Genomic DNA, 18,539 nt, shown 5'->3' on the forward strand with positions numbered 1-18,539 from the left:
TCCCGCAGCTATGGCACCTCAAGAAAAATGTAATATTAGTGTGGAGCCTAGCTTACTATACTAGAGTCGTTTAAGACCAAGGGGAGGGGAACCAACCCCTCCATAGCTAAGGGTCACTAAAATAGTCCAGGGCATGGACTAGTAGAGACCCATAACACTTCATCTAGGTCTTGCTCTACAACAACATGTGCAGTTGCAATAGTCATGTATATTATTCCATGCACAATAACCCACTCATGAGATACAATCATAACAATATGGTCACAACTATACCTTGGATAATGTAGTCACTTCGTTCATCAATCATTATTTTGTGTCGTGAAAATATCTTTGTGCTTATATAATGTACACATGGGTTAGCCCCTTTCTTATGCATCATATTGCCTCCAAACTCGTATTATTCAAACCTTCTACAATTCTTTTCCTTTTTCCCTCTTCCATTTTCTTAATATTTAATAGTGGGTCCCTTCTCCCATTATTTAGTCATGAAACCACAATGACTTTTGACTTGAATATTTTGAACAAGACATAAGTTTAAACCAGGAGACACAGATTCTATTTTGGTAAATAGTCCATGTGGTAAACACATGTAGACCCATTGTAATAAACAATTCATGTGAGATAAAAAAGCACAAGTATTAAAAGCAAGGCAAACCTAGAGAACAACAGCTATCGAAGAGAGTGCAAGCCCATTGCCTACAACAAGGGTAGCCGGTCTAGAGAAACCAAATACATAATGGGAGAACAACCCTACAACAAGTACTATGGTGCAAACCTACAACATTAAAGAACATAAGATTGAATGAGTATGGCCATAAGAAAAATGTCTATAAATGCCACCCCCAAAGAAAAGGAATAGAACTAAAACACCCAAGCATAAAATAAAGCATGATAGGTTCAAACATTCATGTATATCCCACTGATGGCTTATAGTACAAAGCCTGCCATACCCATAAAACATGCTTCTAATAAACTACAAGCTGTGTAGATTTGCTTATTTTCCCAAAGAAAAGTACATTCTATTAATACTTTGAAAAAAAATACAAGGGTCAACTATCCTTGAGGTGCTAAGCCAAAAGGCTAGCTGCTGTGCAACCTTCTTGAGGTCCTAGATCACTACCTAATATACTCTAGAAGTAGACGCACAAGTGTGGAGGACTATACAACCAATGGATTCCTCAATATGTGAAAAGTGTAGCAGATGCTTTTGCAGATCAACTATAGAAATGCTTCCGCCTCTCAGTGGTGTTCCTAAAACCCTTTGTGCCCTATTGCCAAATGGCAAGCAAGGTGAAGATGATGTCATGGCCAATGTTGATGAGGTTATTTGCTTATTGAACTTGCTACCCCCCATATGCAGCCCCAATGTTCGAAGTGGAGATATTGGATTTGTTGGAAATGGGCAGTCACCTCCCCATTTATAAGCCCCTATATCAGGAGAGCATCCGGAGGGTGTACCTAGGTTTGAGAGATTGCCACATGGGCAGCACAAGGGAAAGAAGTACCTGGCTATTAAGAAGTTCTTAGTGCACTGATGGAGAAGCAGGATAGCATAAGACTCTACGCATGGACATGTGGCAAGCTTTGGAGATTGCTCAGCCCTAGTGTGGCTTGGGAAAGCGACCTGATCAGACTCGGATGGATTGTGGATGTCTAGATGGCATCTTTAAAGCAGACAATAGTGCAAGACTACTGGATCATAGCCAGGATAGGAGGTCCTTGCAGTGCGGAATGGTACGGATGGCAATACGAGGCTGGAGGAGACACTTGGAGCCACAAACGTGGCCTGATAGATGGCAGAGTAGACAAATAGCATTGGCATTGTCTTGGGTAGTGAAATGACCTATAATAGGCCTCAGATGGAGGTCGAAGGAAGGCCTGGCCAGTGAATCTTTATCTCTCTTGTTATTCGTGGTCTATTTACTAGCTTGCACATGTTTCAGGTACATGCAAGTCAGGAAGATTTGGATTCCATGTGTTCACACACACATCACACAGCTGTAGGAGTCCTTGGGTGCACTATCATCAATCATCCACTGCGTGGGGTTACCCTCTGTTTTTCTAAACATGACCACAATCTCTCAGACAATGTCGTACATCCAAAGTTTTGGTCGCCTTCACAAAGGAGACAACAAATACCAAATATCTTGAGTGACTGACGCTCTCCCCATCCACCAAGTAGGCTAGGAGATCATATCATTGGAGAAGGTGCATCACCTAATTAGGCCACCGTACCCATGTGAATACCCACCGGAACCTCCATGTCAAGGGAGCATTGCAAATCCTCTAAGCTGCAAGGTTACAAGTAGCTCCATAAGCACCAAGCAATCATCATATCCAAGACTGCTATCTTGTAAAAATGGCAAGGCCTGCCTCACAAATGGGCCAATAAAGAGGCCACCATGGGCCAGAACCAACCAAAAGGAGTATGATATCTTCCTCTGGTAGAGGCTAGTCCATAGACAAGTCTGAGGAGCTCAAGTGGCACCTACTACTCCAACTAGTGTCCCTATTGGAGTGTCCCTCACGCAAGGTGCTCCAAGGGGAGAAATCCAGCTTTAGTTGTCTACCAATGCAAGTGTATAGGTGAAAAAGGCCACCCTCTCTATCCTCCAACTACCCTATACCACATGACCGAAACCACTACCATGATCCAAGTTCAACTCTCCCAATGGTTGGCCACAACCACTGCCTTGATGCAACTACCCTATAGGGGATGGCCACAACCACTACTTTGATCCAAATACCCTATACTGGATGGCCACAATTGCTATCTTGATCCAACTACAACTCTCCCAATGGTCGACCATGTCATAACCAAAGCCAAAGCCTCCATTCTCTCTCTCTCTCTCTCTCTCTCTCTCTCTCTCTCTCTCTAATGGTTTAGGGGCATCTTGGTTCTAAGATTGGTAGTGGGATGAAGACATAATTGATAAACAAGAGGTGTATTTTTTGTGAAGCAAAGCACTCTTTATGGTCCCAAATGTTCCTAAGAAGTGAGGGAAATCATAAGGCCCAATAAAGAATTGATAATTGATGTAATGGTCCAAGGTTCTATTCAAAGCTCTCTGGCATCCAGTCAATCATATTGGCAGCAAAGTTCTTTCTGGTCCTATAGGGGGTTTTCCTTATGACTCCATGATTTCTAAAAGCTTGTGATTATCGTTTCCTTTAGTGATCATTGTCTTTCCGACAGATTTATACAGTGGGTGGTAGTTCTTGATGCATGGTGTTTAAATCCCCAAAAAAAAAGTAAAATTGCAAATTTATGAATGCTTTAAATATGTGCTTGCTCGCACATGTTTTTTGGCCTTTTAGAGAGTGACCGCCTTAGGATACCACACCATGAATTAGCTACCACCAGACCTCGATGATCATGAAAAGCCAACTAGTCGCATTTTTAGCTTGAAAAAGGAAATGGCTTGTGACTAATGCCACTCACCAATTTTCTTTTGCAAGAAAATGCTCCCACAAGCTTTTCACTAATATCATCTTAACCCCCACTCTATCCTCCTTCCATTTTTGACATCGTAGTTTCTTATATGTTCTCCCTAGTAGGAGCCCTAGTGGTCATACAAGCTTATTTGAGATGGACATATTTCTAGCAAATCAAAGATTTGGATTGTAGCATTTTTCCATTGCATGGTTTTATATTTTTCCTAAGGCATCGCAAAACAAATTACGAAAGTTCTAGCTTCAACAACACTCTGTGAAGAAGAAGGGGTGGCCATCACTTCTACACATTCTTGAGCTAGGACGGGTTGAGGAACTAAATTGAATGAAATTAATTATGGAATCTAAAAACATCAAAAGGGTTTCTTGATCAATCAAATATGATGTAAAAAAAAAGCATATAAGCATGCTTGACCTATGTGCATGTACAAAGGCCATAACTATGACATGATTAGACAATCTCCATTACCTAGCTCCCCAAAATTGATGCCCAAGGTGGTATCAAGCTTGGGGAACTAGGCAATGTTCCCATCACTATATGTAGCAAATAATCTAATAAGGACCCAAGTAGTGTGTTAATTTGCATATACATTTTTGCACTCACCAATTAGGAAGCCTAGCGCTCGATTGATGTGTTTTGTCTTGGAGTCTCATTTTCATCTACAAAAACAACTTTGGAGTTTGTCTATACAAGAGAATTTGCTGCTACATTTTGGCAAGCTTTGCAGCATTTGCAACAATGGTATCAAAGCAAGTAGCATTAACTAGTGAATTGTTGACTACAAAGCAATCTTTGTACAAATTTACACTGTATGGCTAGTTCAAGCTTTTCACTTTGTATTTGGCTCTTTGTGAGTAGCTCTCTTTTATTATTTAGATCAGTGAGAAACTATGATTTTAGGTAGCAATTCCCTTATTCAAATTGAGAGGGGTTTGTTGAGAATTTATCAATTATAATGATGTGATCTTCATAAGGTATTACAAGCTTTCTCATGAATTTCCAATATAGCACTTTGTTATTGGATGAATTTGGTGGTTGAATCACAAGAAGAGGCTACCTTGGATTGTGGAAGACTGGTGGCTTTAACTTGTAGTAGTTTTGAGACTCTATGTCAATAGTATGTGTGTGGGGAAGCCTTGTTTTTGTTGCACTGTTTTTGGAGATGAAGGCCAAGGTTTTAGTTTTATCGTTGCCTCTATAAAATTTTGATATATAAAAGGGGAGCTCTCTTGTCACAACAAAGCATAGGGTATATGGTTTCCTCTCTATATGTAGGAGCTCTTTTACAAAATGATTATATCATAGTAGAGATGACCGAGAGATGACCTCTGCATATTTGGTTTAGAATAATCGCCTATTTGTAGATCTCTTCAAATATTGTCATACAAGCTCTTCTCTTAGTCTTGTTTACATCTAGAAACACAATTCTAGAGTTTGTGTACAAGAGAATTGGTTGCATATCTTTCCTACAAGCATTCATAACTTTTTCCATCCACTTAATGAATTGTGTTAAGTGTATGTTTCTAAGCGATTGCATTGTTGCATTTCTTTGCACCAAGTTATAAAAATATGGTGCCTCATTGAAGTGTGGATGCCACACACATAGAAGAGATAGCCTTATGACTTGGAAAGGGAATGGACAAGAATTACCTCGATTGCTAGAGAGCCAATGAATGTCGAGGTGACTCCGAAGGAAATGACCAATGAAGCATTGGGATCTCCAAAGGTCACCAAGTATGACATTCCTTTGTCTCACTTCGTGCCTAGAAAATTGGTGTGTCAATGAAGACAAATTAGATTGTAATTGACATGTTATTTGCAAGATAGCTCCAAATCTTGCCATGTAGCCTTTGGGAAGTTTTTGTGAATATAATGAAAAAATTTTCTTCTATTCACAATTGTGATCTATTATCCCTTCCCATGTTTACTATCTAGGGTCCTTTTTCATGTTTACTATCTTTGAACCTTTTCATGTTTACCATTTTTTAAGTTTCATTAATACTTGATGGTAGTTATGGGTCGATGAGGCACAGGCAAGCAATCTTGATAATGCACAAGCTTGTGATGCACATGCAAGGCAAGTTGAGCATAGGTTCATGATGCATGGGTAGGGCAAGCTGATGCTGCACAGGAACAAAAGAGAAACATCACCTGCATGCCCACAACAAGTAAGCAACTTAAAGCAACAAACAATACTTTTAAGGTATAAAAAATATTGGACCCACAATGAATCAAAGTCAACATACTTTCACTTTCACATGAGCTACAATAAGGGCACAAAACTAGAGCTTCAATGAACAAGTAGTAGAGGTTATCAAGGACTTAGGTGATTTGTAAAAGATGTGCTAGCAAAGAGACTTTAAATTTTAGTCACCGCGACCATCTCTAGCCTATTGTAATAGTTGAATTCATGCACACCAATGGCATGTTATATAAGTCATCTTGATTTAAAATATAGATAATACAACAAATAGCAAATCAATATCATCCAACTAGTGAGAATATCTTGATTTAAAATATAGATAATACAACAAATAGCAAATCAATATCATCCAACTAGCAAATCAATATCTTCATTTAAAATAAAGATAATACAACAAATAGCAAATCAATATCATCCAACTAGTGAGAACTATCTACTCTATCTAAGGGCCTTCTATCATGGGGGAAATAAACATTTCCCTTAGGATGTGCAAGTTTTCCTCCTAAAAATGTTTGAAAAGTGTTTAAATATCCTTTCCCTTGTTGAAGTAGCATGAAGGCGTCTAAACCTCAAGATGCTCCCTCCCTTGGCCTTTCATCTCACTTTTTCCCTCTATTGTGCCTCTTCTATGTGCTCTTGATTGTTATGCCATTGTGAAAACTAAACAAAAGTTTGCTTTAACGAGAAATTTTTAATTTTCACTAACAAAAAGATCCATTTTATAAAAAACCAAATCATCAAAACCAAAAGTAGATGAATCTACACACAATTTATCTAGAATAGTAAATAATCACTCCCTACCCCTCACATTACACATGTGTTGAACCAAGGCCAGCTAGTTCAAAATCATGCAAGTACTCTCAAAAGTGATCGCAATATGCAAATGTATCCATTGATGGTCACAACGGCTTTTCTTTTGCCAAGAGGGGTGACACACGCAAGGATCGTAACCAAGAGGCAAAAGAAGAGCAATTATGCCTATGTTCTTCCATCAACAGATATATCACCAAACCATTTGTCTATTGCAATCACCCTGAGAGTACACAACCTGTGATTCTAAACCAGTGGGCCTTGCTACTACACATGCTCCAATGGCTAGGAAAAAAGCTTGTAATCTCTTCAAATCAAGAGATTTCTAAGGTTCCAAGCCGGTCTAAGTTCGATGACATCGAGAATTGCAAAGTTCAAGGCGAGGGAATGTCATAAGCTAGAGGGACAGAGGAGACCAAGTACAATCTCAAATAGAGGAACTCAACGTTAGATGGGAAAGAGATATCACACACTTGGAAACATAAATTGAATCAGTCCTAGTCTTAAAGCTCCCATAAAATATGTGATTCCTTCAAAGGTTACCTATGTGGTTAGACTCCAAGTCATATTGGATTGAAAATTTTGATGCCTTCTATAGAAGTTGTCAAACATAAATTTAGATTTTGTCATCTCACATGTTGGACAAATGAAGTCAATTTAAGCAATATACTAAAAATCTAGGGCATACATCAAAAGTTCAATGAACTAATTAACCAAGATGCACAGGTTCCCTACTCACACTAAAGAGACTCCATGTTTATTTTTGAATCTTCAACATGTGGAGAGATCACCTCCCCCTCCCCCCAAAAAAAAGTTTAAAACAATTTTCAATAGGCAATTTTACCCCCAATTTTATAAGCCTAATATTGTCATAATCAATGTTATCAACAAATAGAAAGGGTGAACAAAATTCGTCAATCTATTACAAATTTTTAAATTACGTATGAATTTCAATGTAATTAGTCAATTGGGATAAAAATGGCAATTGGCTGGCTTGTGAAACACCCAAGGATAGGTAGGAAATCTTATTAAGAATGTAGAAAGACTCTACATATTATCAAGCGAGGTGTTCATAAAATAATCATAAGATTTGCATAATGACAATTAGAGAATCAAGCAAGTTTAAATTATAAAAATATAAAAAGTTTAATGAGAATCAAGCAATGTGTCTTATCACCCTAAAAATGTGCATGTTCTTATCTATGTATGTGACTCCAAATAGCCACAAGCATGAAATTTACAATGCATTAAAAGGTTTCCAAAAGGATAAGAAGGCTTAAGAAGAGAGATTATATGAGAAGAGAGTACATTGTATCCATAGCAAAGATGTAGCCAACAAAAACCTAGTCACAATATTCTTTTTTCAAAGAACCAATGATTAATAATATGAAGTAACCATATGCCATTAAACTTGCTATGCAAGAGGCCATATCCAGTTTTTCTTTCCCTTTTCTCAAACTTTTGAAGGGGATAAGAAATAAGAACATTTTTTAAAAAATTAACCCCCCTGCAAAAGAATAATGTCAATTTTCTTCTTATACAAAGAATAACCCTATACAATGAATCATTTTATCCCACCTAAAGCTTGATTTGAATCAAATTTCAATCACCTCATCTCAAATTGTTCTTCAAACTATTCAACAATTAATGCAAGCAAGATATTCATGTCTAGACAAATTAGTCATCTCACACTACCAAGGGGTGCAAGACCCTAACATACCACTCTTACTCCTTTTTAGTCTTCCCTCATGAAACCTAAGGTGGTATATAACTCAATCATTTGACTTATGTCCTATCTAATGTGAAACAAAATGCTACATGCACGTTACCAATGTGTACACTATACAAAGTACAACTATTTTCTAAGCATATTAATGTGAAAATTACTACATATACTCACTTCCATGCAATAATACATCCCACAATTTTTAACAAACTTACATAAACTCAATTATGCACCCACATTTGATGCAATATTGGGCTTCTACATAGAGGATTGAAAATTGCTTGCTGTACACGATTTAGCATTGAGAGGAAATAGCACATCCTAGAAGCTTGTCCAATGCGTTCTCTAGATTGTTATTAATAAGCATTTGAGGAATTGAATGTCTAGAAGAAGTGATGAAAGAGACCCCCATTCAAACCATGTGCTATACAAATAATAAAATGGAATCTCAACTTTGTTAGCACTACCTTCCAAGCAACACTATCCTCACTTTTATTAAAAACTATCCTCTAGGCCATTCACCCTTCTAGTAAAAGCTTGCATCCCCTTCTTTGCCACACGGTTATCCGATTTCTATTACTATTTCACAAATACTTGTACTCCCTTGTTTGTTACTCAATTCTGAAGGCATATATTTAGGCCAAACGATAACTCCACCTACACAAAAACCTCTCCATAAGAATTACAAAATCTCTCCACCCTTAATAAAAACTCTCAACGCAATATATTGATTCAAATCTTTAGCCTCAATAGGTCACTCTCTATTCACTTTCCTCTCTTGACGCATCCAATCAAACCCAAATCAATTGCAAATAATAGCTAATTTTTGAAGAAAATTCTAAGAGGTGGTTGTGTGGGACATTCTAGTGGGAGGCTTCCTAAGAGAGGGTTAATTCATTAATTGTTTGCATGCTTAATTAACCTAAGTTTGACAAAATTAGTTTAAAGGTGCAATGGCAAGATAACTAAACAATCAAAGTGCTGTGAGAATCAAGAGAGGGAGAGCACAAGGGGCCATAGGGAGGGAGAGTGGAAAGTGGGAGCTGCCAAGAGGGAGATAAACGCGAAGTAACAAGGCAATCAAGAGATGGTGCACATGGGAGAATGGAGAACCGCAGAGGCAAGGAGGGAGAAGTAGCAAGGTGAGAGAGAGAGAGAGAGAGAGAGAGAGAGAGAGAATTGGGGGGGGGGGGGGGGGGGGGGGGAACAAGAGAGGGAGAGATATAAGTGGTGAGACAAAGGCTTCGAGAGAAGCCAAAAGTTTTTGGATTTATCATGGTAGCCTATTTGCACTTGGTCGAGCATTAAGCTTACTTCAATCAAACTTTTGGCCCTCCATGCCCAAGCCTACTAATACTAATGGGGACATGTTGACTAAATCTTTAACCCTAATATAAGAATATATCCCTACCCTCTATAAAACCTAAGGTAAGGATTGAGTCTTTTACACCAATGTTACAAAGTCTTCTTCGTGTATTGAGCTAGATTGTCTTGTAGATCCTCTTGATTTTTGTTACTTGAGTTAAAATATTCCTTAGGGACATGTTATACATTTGGAATGACGTTTTGCATAAAATAATTTTGACTAAAAGTGCAACCTTGTCTATTGTGCGATTCAAGATGCATTTTATTGAGGCCATTTCTCCCAACAATGCTTCAAGCTTAACCTACTTAACACTAACCGAATCATAACAAGAGTGCTCGCAGACAACGAGAGTCATCAATGACTCCACAGACAAATAGCTCTCCTTGTGCACAAAACATAGTATACACATAAAAGGCGGTCGAATCCAATGTCACTCTTCTTGGCTCACTGTTATTTTAATAGTACAATTGCAATTTAAAACCATTTGGTTTATCGTTGTTGTAGGAAAGGTATATCTTACTAATTAATTGTTCTCAGCTGTGTGTATCCAACAACTAGCCGAGATGGTTCACATATGTTCCATTCCCCCCCTAATGTCCCCATTACCTAAAACCAAGCTTGCACTAACCTCCAATATTCTCCACTTATGTTTGGCAAATGTAGTTCAACAAATCAAACTTATCAACTAGTGGAAGTTTTCAGATAAGTATCCATTATACTCATTCAAGAATTTCTGTAATTACCGTGTGAACACACTTAAAACACTCTTGCTCCACAGCTCTTGAGTCTTGACAAAATATCAAGCAGGCCAGTCTCTTCTTCAATTGCTCCTATTTACATTCAAAAGACTAATGTAAGCTTCTGGATGCATTCAACGTAACCCTAAGAGGCCCTATAATATGACAACTTGAGTAGATCCTACCTTAAAACTTTGTACCTTAAGCAAGCTGGATGAAGATTATCATGATATCCAAATGGTTATCATGAATGTCAGGAAGGTAGAACTGATGGACAATAATTATTTGCTTTACTAGACTCTACAAGCATTGTAAAAATGCCCCACAATATGCCCCATCCCAAATAGGGATACTAGCATCTCACAAGCCCCTTGCAACTTCTCCTAGCCCCACTGAAAATCATAACTCCAACCTCGTTAGAAGGAATATTGACATGATGTCTAATATCAAACTGTGCAGTCCCCCCTAATCTAGTAAGCCACCATTGTAGACCAATTTAAGTATTCTCCTTGCCCTAGAAAGCAAGGTTCAAAGCGTGGCCTGAGAGCGTATTGAAGCTGCTAACCTAGACCTAGAGCTTGTACAAAATGGACTGTGTGCCAGCGCAACACATCTTTTCCAAAAAGAAGCCCTCACAGAGACAAAAGACTACAAGGATTCTACAGCTGAAACCTTGAGTTACAAAAATGCAGATGATAAAATATGATGATTATGGAGGAATAGGAAATTCGTTTTCATTCGCCCGTCGATACAACACTGCAGAAGCTTCCACCCTGATAGCATTCACATGCAAAAGAGTTAAGAGACCACAACAGGCGAAATTCATCAGTCCATTAGCTCCTGATTGGATGCAAAAAGGCATAGAAGTTATCACAGCAGAAAATAATTGTTTACTCACCATGCAGGGCAAACAGAAAACCTTCCAGTGGTCATTGCCCACTTAACCTACAATTTCAGAAACAGAAGTCAGGATGCCAGTTTCTACAGCTGGCCAAATCACAATCAAACATCAGAATGGATGCAAACCTTATCAGTTCCACGGGAAATAGCCACCACATGTGTGACTTCTTCATCAATGATGGTGGTACAGACTGCCCCAAACTGCTCAGCTGTTTGCCACAAAGGGTGAAGGTAAGGCTGAGATTCTCCTTGAGGAAAAACTCTGCTGAAAACGACCTTACAACCAGCTAAAACATTCTGCTTCTCAGCCGCAAGGATGCCTCGAACGTCCACCTCATGTAACCATTTATTTGAGAAAAAACTGGTGTGAATTTTCTCTATGACCTGCATCATAAGTCCACCTTGAAACTCTTGGACCTGCAATAAATACGAGAAATGGGAATCTGCTAGACAAGCATGCAACAAGAGTGCACCTGTAAAACTGATGCTAGCATGCCATCTGTTTCACGCTCATCATGCCTGATCTCCAAGAGTGATGGACCAGGTAAGCCAAACTGTCGCCTACTACTCGGAAAATACATGTATCTGCAATAAATAATGAGCTTAATCGATGTCTTTGGTCTTGAAGGTTTGAAGACCGAATTCTACAAAGGACGCAATTAGAACAGATAGAATATGTAGAATGGGTACCGTTCAACAACAATAAGATTGAGTCTGTGATGTGGCCACACTCGCACAGAATCATCAATTATGATCACTGCTGATTCCATACCCAGCACACCATCCAGATCTTTACTTTTTGGCGGCCTGTCGTCATCATCAGGTGCATCACCATCATCTCCTTTAGATATCACTCTTCCAGCAAAGAGAGTACCACTAGGGTCAAGTAACTTGGCCATTTCTGTTGCATATGCCTTGTTACCCATTGTATACACGTGCAACTCGTAAAGTTGGCTTGCCTGCAATTCAAGCACACAAGATCGTTCCCCAAAAACATGGACAAAAAGGAATCAAAAAATGGAGGTTGCAAGGGTGGACATCGTATGATTCAAAGCCACAATTCAAGTTGGCTTGCCTGCAATTCAAGCACACAAGACCATTCCAAAAAGGACAAAAAAAAGGAATCAAAAAATTCGAAGCCACTGAGCAAGCAAACCCACCCTTAATAAAAAGTTCCAGACACCAGGCCGTAGCTTCGTCCACATGCCCATATGTGAAAAGCGATACAGTTCTTTCCTGCTCAAACCATCCTTGTCAGCTTTGTTACGCTCTGCAGCTTCATTTGCATGTAATAAAGCCTCCCACTCTTCTTCAACCTCTGCAAACTGTGCAGTGTGCACCATAATGCATTTACAGAAGAGAAAATGGAAATAAGAAACATCCATTCACTATTTCAAACCACATTGATAGAGCGAAACAATCATTTTTTATAAAGTTAAATTCCAGACGTGGGGTTTCCAAAATTGTTACTTTGTATCTGCAGAAAATGGGGCCAGTGATCATCAAATAATCAAGTGAGAGCTGATGACTAGTAAAACAAAACTAAAATACCAAGATTACCTTTGCAGAATTAAGAAGCGTATGATCCAGGTCCAGAACCAGACACAGTTTTCTGGAGTTCAACATACGATTCTGCTCATCTATCCTCCTTGCCCTCTCTTGATATACTGCTTCAAGTTGCTTCTCATCAAGCCCCTCAAACGCTTCTAAACTTTCCCAACACTTGGGACCTTCTGAAACTTTAGCAGATGATGATTTTGAGCTCCTGTGTTTCTTGCTTCGAGACTTTGGAAGGGATCCAGTGGGGGTTGCATCACTAACAACAATCTGGCTCCCTTGACTATGTTCAAGTTGCCCATTAAGTCTCAAACTGTTCAGCCCAGACGAATTCACTTCATCTAGAAGATAACTTTCATTCAGGGATGAAGAGACCTGGCTGTCCACCAGCAAAGGTAACTGACTAGTATTTGTCGTCCTGCTTTGGGGACACTCCACTTTATTCACATGTCTTGATACCTTATAGGGGTTGATGCTATGCTCCAAATGTATAGCATCTGCAGCTTCTAGTGAGATGCTGCCAGTAAGACTTTCCATTGTATGACGTACTTTCAACGGACCATCATCAGAATCTCTAGCTTTATCATCTGTACTCTCCAAAAGAGCTCTCCGAGGATCTCGTAATCTCATTTTGACTTTCAAGAAGTCCTTGATCTAGCAAAGCACATGATTTAAAATTGGGGATTCACTAGGAGTTTTGAAAAACATAAAGATATGACAAAAACCCTCTTTTTACTATCCACATTGCTTGAGTAGTTGCATCACTGCAGCAAAACAAGAATTGCAATCAAATTCTTACCTTACAATGGTTTGTGCCAGCAGAGGGCCTCAGTGAGGCAGTAAAGACAGCTTGAAATGGTTGATCTCCATTATTTAAGTGGCCCAAATCAGTGCTTGATGTAGCTTCAGGACACTCTTGGTTTAGATCTGGAAGTTCTCTTGCAGAATGACCGCTTTCAGTCTTCTGTCTTTTTCTTGAGATAGTTACTTCTCCAGGAAGTGCAATAGCACAAGTTTCTCTTTTTGCATCTGTGTCACCAACGCTTCCAGCACCACCCAACCACTGAGGTGAGTCCATACTCTGTAGAGATGAGTCCAAGCTGTCAACCTCCATATCCGATGGAGTTCCAGATAAAAATTCAACATCTCTTTTGTCTCCACTATGTGTTCCACCAGCCAAAAATAAGGGGCTCAATAATTCCTCCTCAGAGAATAGCTTATCACGTCTGTTGCCCTGTATGCCTTGCTGCTTTGATAGGGAGTCTTCTTGGGTACTATTCTCCTCTCTTTCATGCTTTCTGCTCTCTGCCAAAATTTCCTGCCTCGGTGCCAGAAAGCTCAAAGCCATGTTTGGAATTTGAACACCTGCAGGGCAGACATCAGGATACAGCTGTCCCTCCATTAGTCTTCTCCTGGGATCTCGACTTTTGATGCGTCCTTTTACCTGCTTAGGTATTCCCGAAGCTTTGTGCTCCTTAATATCTCTACATTCTGTTGCAAATGGCATTGAATCTTGAGATAGCTTTTCTCCAAATTGAGTCGCTGTTTCCATGACTCTGGTTTGTAATTCCTCGATAAAGCCCCCTGCCATTCCAGCAGTATGAGAGAAGCCTCCCAATTGAGATTGAACCTCCTCGCTTGACTGGGTGGGGCTACGAGATTTAGAGTGGTCACCATCTAGACCCTGGGCAAAAGGTAGCTTCAACGTTGCAGAATCCTGCTGATGTTCTTTCAGCGGAATTTTTGATTGAGCCGTGCCTACTCCACCCCTTTCCTGAATTCTTGCTTCAATATCCTCATCATCTCCAGGAGTTGGACTTGGAAGGCGGGTATGCTTCAGGAGAGGATTACATGCAAATTTTTCACAATATGAACTGGCTGCAAAAAGAGGATCTTGCATAACTGTTTCTGAGCATAAATGTGGCATATCATCTGTTTGACAATCTTTTTCCTGGCAACCATTATTGTCTGGCAGTTCTATATTAGTATTGGTGGAAACTGCATCAAGCTCTGACGTCACTTCACTTAAGTTTTCACAAGACTGGACCAAGTCAGCCGTGTCTGGAACACTATCCACAACAAGGAGATCAAGAAACTGTTCTTGCTCTGACATACAATCTGCACTCTTCTGAAGCACAGGCCTTCCTTGCTCTGGATCATTGGCCATTTCCGAAGCCCCATTTAGTACAGTCTCAGGGGAGGTGTCATTACCAAGCGCAGTATTTGCCACTATATTTGGTTTGGAGTCTTCAACCTTGGTAACTTTTTCTCCAGTAAATTGCATTGATGAAGATTCCTGGTTTCTTCGGCAACTTCCAAATTTCAAATAGGGTCCAATGTTCCGCATCATGGTCTCAACCTGAAAACGCAAGGCATTCTTATCAGCAAATCTTGTGCACTTCTGTCTTTTCCAAATGCAACAGTCTGACACCACAAACTCACTTCCTGGATCTGTTTTGATGTAAAAAGTTTTCGACTTCTTCCACTTGCAAGTTCCAGCAACCTGCACAATCACAGGAACCCTTCATTCACACAACAATTTATCTTTGCTTGGGAACAAAGCTAAGCTACAACACAAGAAAAGAGCCACCTTGGGAAAGAATCCATGGTCTGATCTTGCTCCTTCCCAAATGCTGTACTTCGAACCTGTTTGAGAAAAAAACAGAAATTCCCCATTACAAAGTACTGGGGAAAGACTATTGACCAATAATTGAATATAAGGAGGGCTGCACAATGAGAGGTGGGTATTTACAGCATATGCAGCCCGAATACCAGAAAATGTTCCATATACTGCTTCAGAGAACTTCTGTTGTGAGAAACCATCCATACACTTCCCTTGCATTTCTAGCTTCTTATTCAGATCAGAGAGGATGCTCAAGGCCCTCCGCAACTTTCTACAGACACTGATAAAAGACCTGCCCAGCAAGCATACATAAGTTGCTTAGGCAATCATGACATAAACTGTGTATATGTCTTTGTCTGCTGTATTTGATTATAAAAGCCTGAGAGAAAACTCACCTTTGAGCATCTTTTACGGTCACATGGCTCACCAACTCCATACATTCATTAAGATGCCTTTCAGCAAGACGCCTGTCACGGTTACTATGCATGCTATGCTCCTCGTTGCTCTTTTTCCCAAATTCCGATTCCCAAGAGACAGACTTTGGATGATCTTCCACTCGCTCTGAGTCTTTCTCTGAGATCTCTCTCTGCTTAAGGCCCTCTGGACCGTCCATCTTGGATTGGGCAACTCTCTCAACTAGACAATCTTCTTCAATTTCGCCCTCTTCTAGTTCATTGTCCGAGTGTTCTTTTATTTCTTGAGCATCAACTTGTCCTTGTACAACATTTGGCTGCTCTTCTAATGAGCTTTGCTTACAGCCTTGGACGGTATTCCCCAACACTGATTTTGGGGTGAGAGAAATCCCAACATCTTGAGATGCTATGCATAAAGTGGAGCTATTCCCACAACCTACTGTACCAGCCACATTCATGCCTAGTTTAGCCTCTTTGTGCGAACCATCCACAAAATAATACCTTGAAACCCCAGACTCATTCTGAATTCCCTTCTGCCAGGCCATTTGGAAAAAATCATCAGATGGAGGTGACAACAGTGGCTCTGTTCGGCATGCCCACCCATATTGCCTTCCAGCTGCATCAAGTTGTCCATTCATAATCCCTTGTCCAGGCCCCGACGCTCCCCCTTGCCACATCACCACAGGGTGGCTGATGGTTCTCTGGAAAACAGGGGAGACACCTAAAATACCAGGCGCGCTGGGTAAAAGTGGAGCATCTTTCTTCACCCCTGTAAATCCAGGCTCGCCTAAAAGACCAGGTGCGCTGGGTATAATTGGAGCATCTTTCTTGCCACCTATTAATCCGGGCTCACCTAAAACACCAGCTGCGCTGGTTACAGTTGGAGCATCTTTCTTCCCACTGAGGCCTGTAAATCCAGGGTCCTTGTTTCTGTGAGACTTCTTGTCCTTATCGAAGACCTCATTTCCTTCACGCTTGTGCTCCTGCACAATCGGCCTCATCACGCTAGTTGAGCTAAGTTGTAACCATACATCTATGTCCAGTTCAAGCTTTTACGGCCGATTTCTAAATCCACAAACGAAGGGAAAGGTTGTAGATTCAGAAGAACTATTCGTCCCAGATGATATAGAAAATACAGATATGATATTGAAGAATGTGCGTACATGCTTCTCCAGGTTATCCAGCTTAGTAACTTCCTGGAGAATTCGAATGGTAACGTAGATTGGAAACAAAGCAATGACCCAATAATAAACGATTCTCCTAGACCTCAAAACTCTTCTTTTGGGGCAAGAAAAACTTGCGGCTGAATAGAAATACTTCGTTTTCCTTGAATGATTATGAACTTTCAAAAGGATTGTCCAATCCAAGACCCGGAATAAAGGCAAGAGTGATGAGGAAGTTTATTGAATTTTGAATCTGAGGAGCATGTAAGTTCATCAGGGGCTACTCTTGATATATTCAGGCAAGGTAGGAGGAACGATAAGCGACATGGCGGACTCACCAGGTACCCTAAAGAAGAAGCTGGATGCTTAACAAGAGAAGAGCTGATGTTTGAAAAATTCTCGCGCCTTGTTGATGAAGGGGAAGAAAACAGAAGAGGGTGTTGATCAATAATCCAAGGAGGTAACAGGGAACAAAGCAAGAAAGAGGCGTTTGGACCCAAAAAAAAAGCTGTGTGTGTTTGAAGATGATGGGTGGTCAAATTCAAAGAGGACGACAAGGTACAAGTCTTGAAAGATGGAAAGAAGAAGGTGATGGACATGTTCTTAATTTTTGAAGATGAAGATTTTCTTAATAAGATGGACATGTTAAGATGAAGAGGAAGAGGAACATGATCCCTTACTTCAAGGAAGGGCCTTGCTTTTCCTTTCAGAGTTTGTTGCTCTCTTAAGGAAGCCCCCTCGCTTTTCTCCACCTCAATCTCACTCTGCTATTACCTGGATTTGCGGCAAGCAGCCTTTCCATCGTGGAGCACGTAACTACTAACTCGCCTGAATCGTACTATTTTATCAATTTCTTTAAGGCAACTTGAGTTGCGGCACCAGGCAGCCTTTCCATCGTGGAGCACATAACTACTAACTCGAAATTGAATCTTCAATCCTAGTATTTTTTCAAGTTTTTAAAGGAAAGAAGCGAATGATTAAAAATGTGGACATGAGACGCGACACATGGTCCGTTAGGACCCGATCCTCCTTGCAAATGTCAGGGATGGTGATATATTATTGATTTCGTGATGTCCATATTTTGGAAGCTAAAGTCCAACAAATACATGAATAAGGCGACACAATAGCTGATCCTCATTGAAGTCTATACACTATTATAACATGGACTAAAACCATATGAATAAAGGTATCATCATCCTTCGATCTCGCATCCAACTTGGATTTCCTTTCCCCCTCACATCAATAACATGCGTCAAAAGAGAGAAATGTTTTAAGAATTCAGATTGAAAACAAGCAATTTTGAATGGATGAGCAATTGAAAATAAAATATAATATAATTTTATTATTACCACACATTGAAAATATAATATACTATAATTTTATTACTACCACACATTTTATTCAATGGATGAGCAATTGAAAATAAAATAAAATATAATTTTATTATTACCACACATAGTGTGGGCAGAGAGGTGGCGCGCTTCCTTCTGCAAAGAGTTATAATCCGAGGGAATGGGCCCTTCCCCGGGTGTCGAGATAACATCCCCGGGTGTCGAGATAACATCAAGAATATTAGTGCCGAGAATA

At 39.9% G+C, this 18,539-nt stretch overlaps 1 protein-coding gene across 1 annotated transcript; it reads right to left on the reverse strand.

Moving 5' to 3' along the window:
- Positions 1 to 10,335: 10,335 nt before the first annotated feature.
- LOC147883253 (uncharacterized) lies at positions 10,336 to 17,551 on the reverse strand. Its single transcript, XM_087399449.1, has 13 exons — positions 17,291 to 17,551; positions 15,772 to 16,772; positions 15,506 to 15,668; positions 15,344 to 15,399; positions 15,196 to 15,256; positions 13,553 to 15,112; positions 12,757 to 13,407; positions 12,357 to 12,521; positions 11,887 to 12,155; positions 11,670 to 11,781; positions 11,323 to 11,580; positions 11,195 to 11,241; positions 10,336 to 11,069 (listed from the first exon to the last, which is right to left on the reverse strand). Exons 1-13 carry the CDS (start codon positions 17,549 to 17,551, stop codon positions 11,006 to 11,008), a joined length of 4,668 nt encoding a protein of 1,555 aa, XP_087255575.1. The 3' UTR covers positions 10,336 to 11,005.
- Positions 17,552 to 18,539: the final 988 nt, after the last annotated feature.

This window comes from Dipteris shenzhenensis, chromosome 28 (genome assembly GCF_047967505.1).
Source record: "Dipteris shenzhenensis isolate YYH24624 ecotype China chromosome 28, Dip_SZ_1.0, whole genome shotgun sequence".
Classification (NCBI taxonomy): domain Eukaryota; kingdom Viridiplantae; phylum Streptophyta; class Polypodiopsida; order Gleicheniales; family Dipteridaceae; genus Dipteris; species Dipteris shenzhenensis.

What these genes read in the sequence shown, in the direction of transcription:
- LOC147883253 (XM_087399449.1), bottom strand. Translation starts at nt 17,551, where the DNA reads ATGTCCATCACCTTCTTCTTTCCATCTTTCAAGACTTGTACCTTGTCG. An exon ending in CTGGCACAAACCATTGTAAG is followed by an intron (nt 13,408 to 13,552) that starts GTAAGAATTTGA and finishes GTGCTTTGCTAG; the next exon opens with ATCAAGGACTTCTTGAAAGT. An exon ending in CGCTTCTTAATTCTGCAAAG is followed by an intron (nt 12,522 to 12,756) that starts GTAATCTTGGTA and finishes CACACTGCACAG; the next exon opens with TTTGCAGAGGTTGAAGAAGA.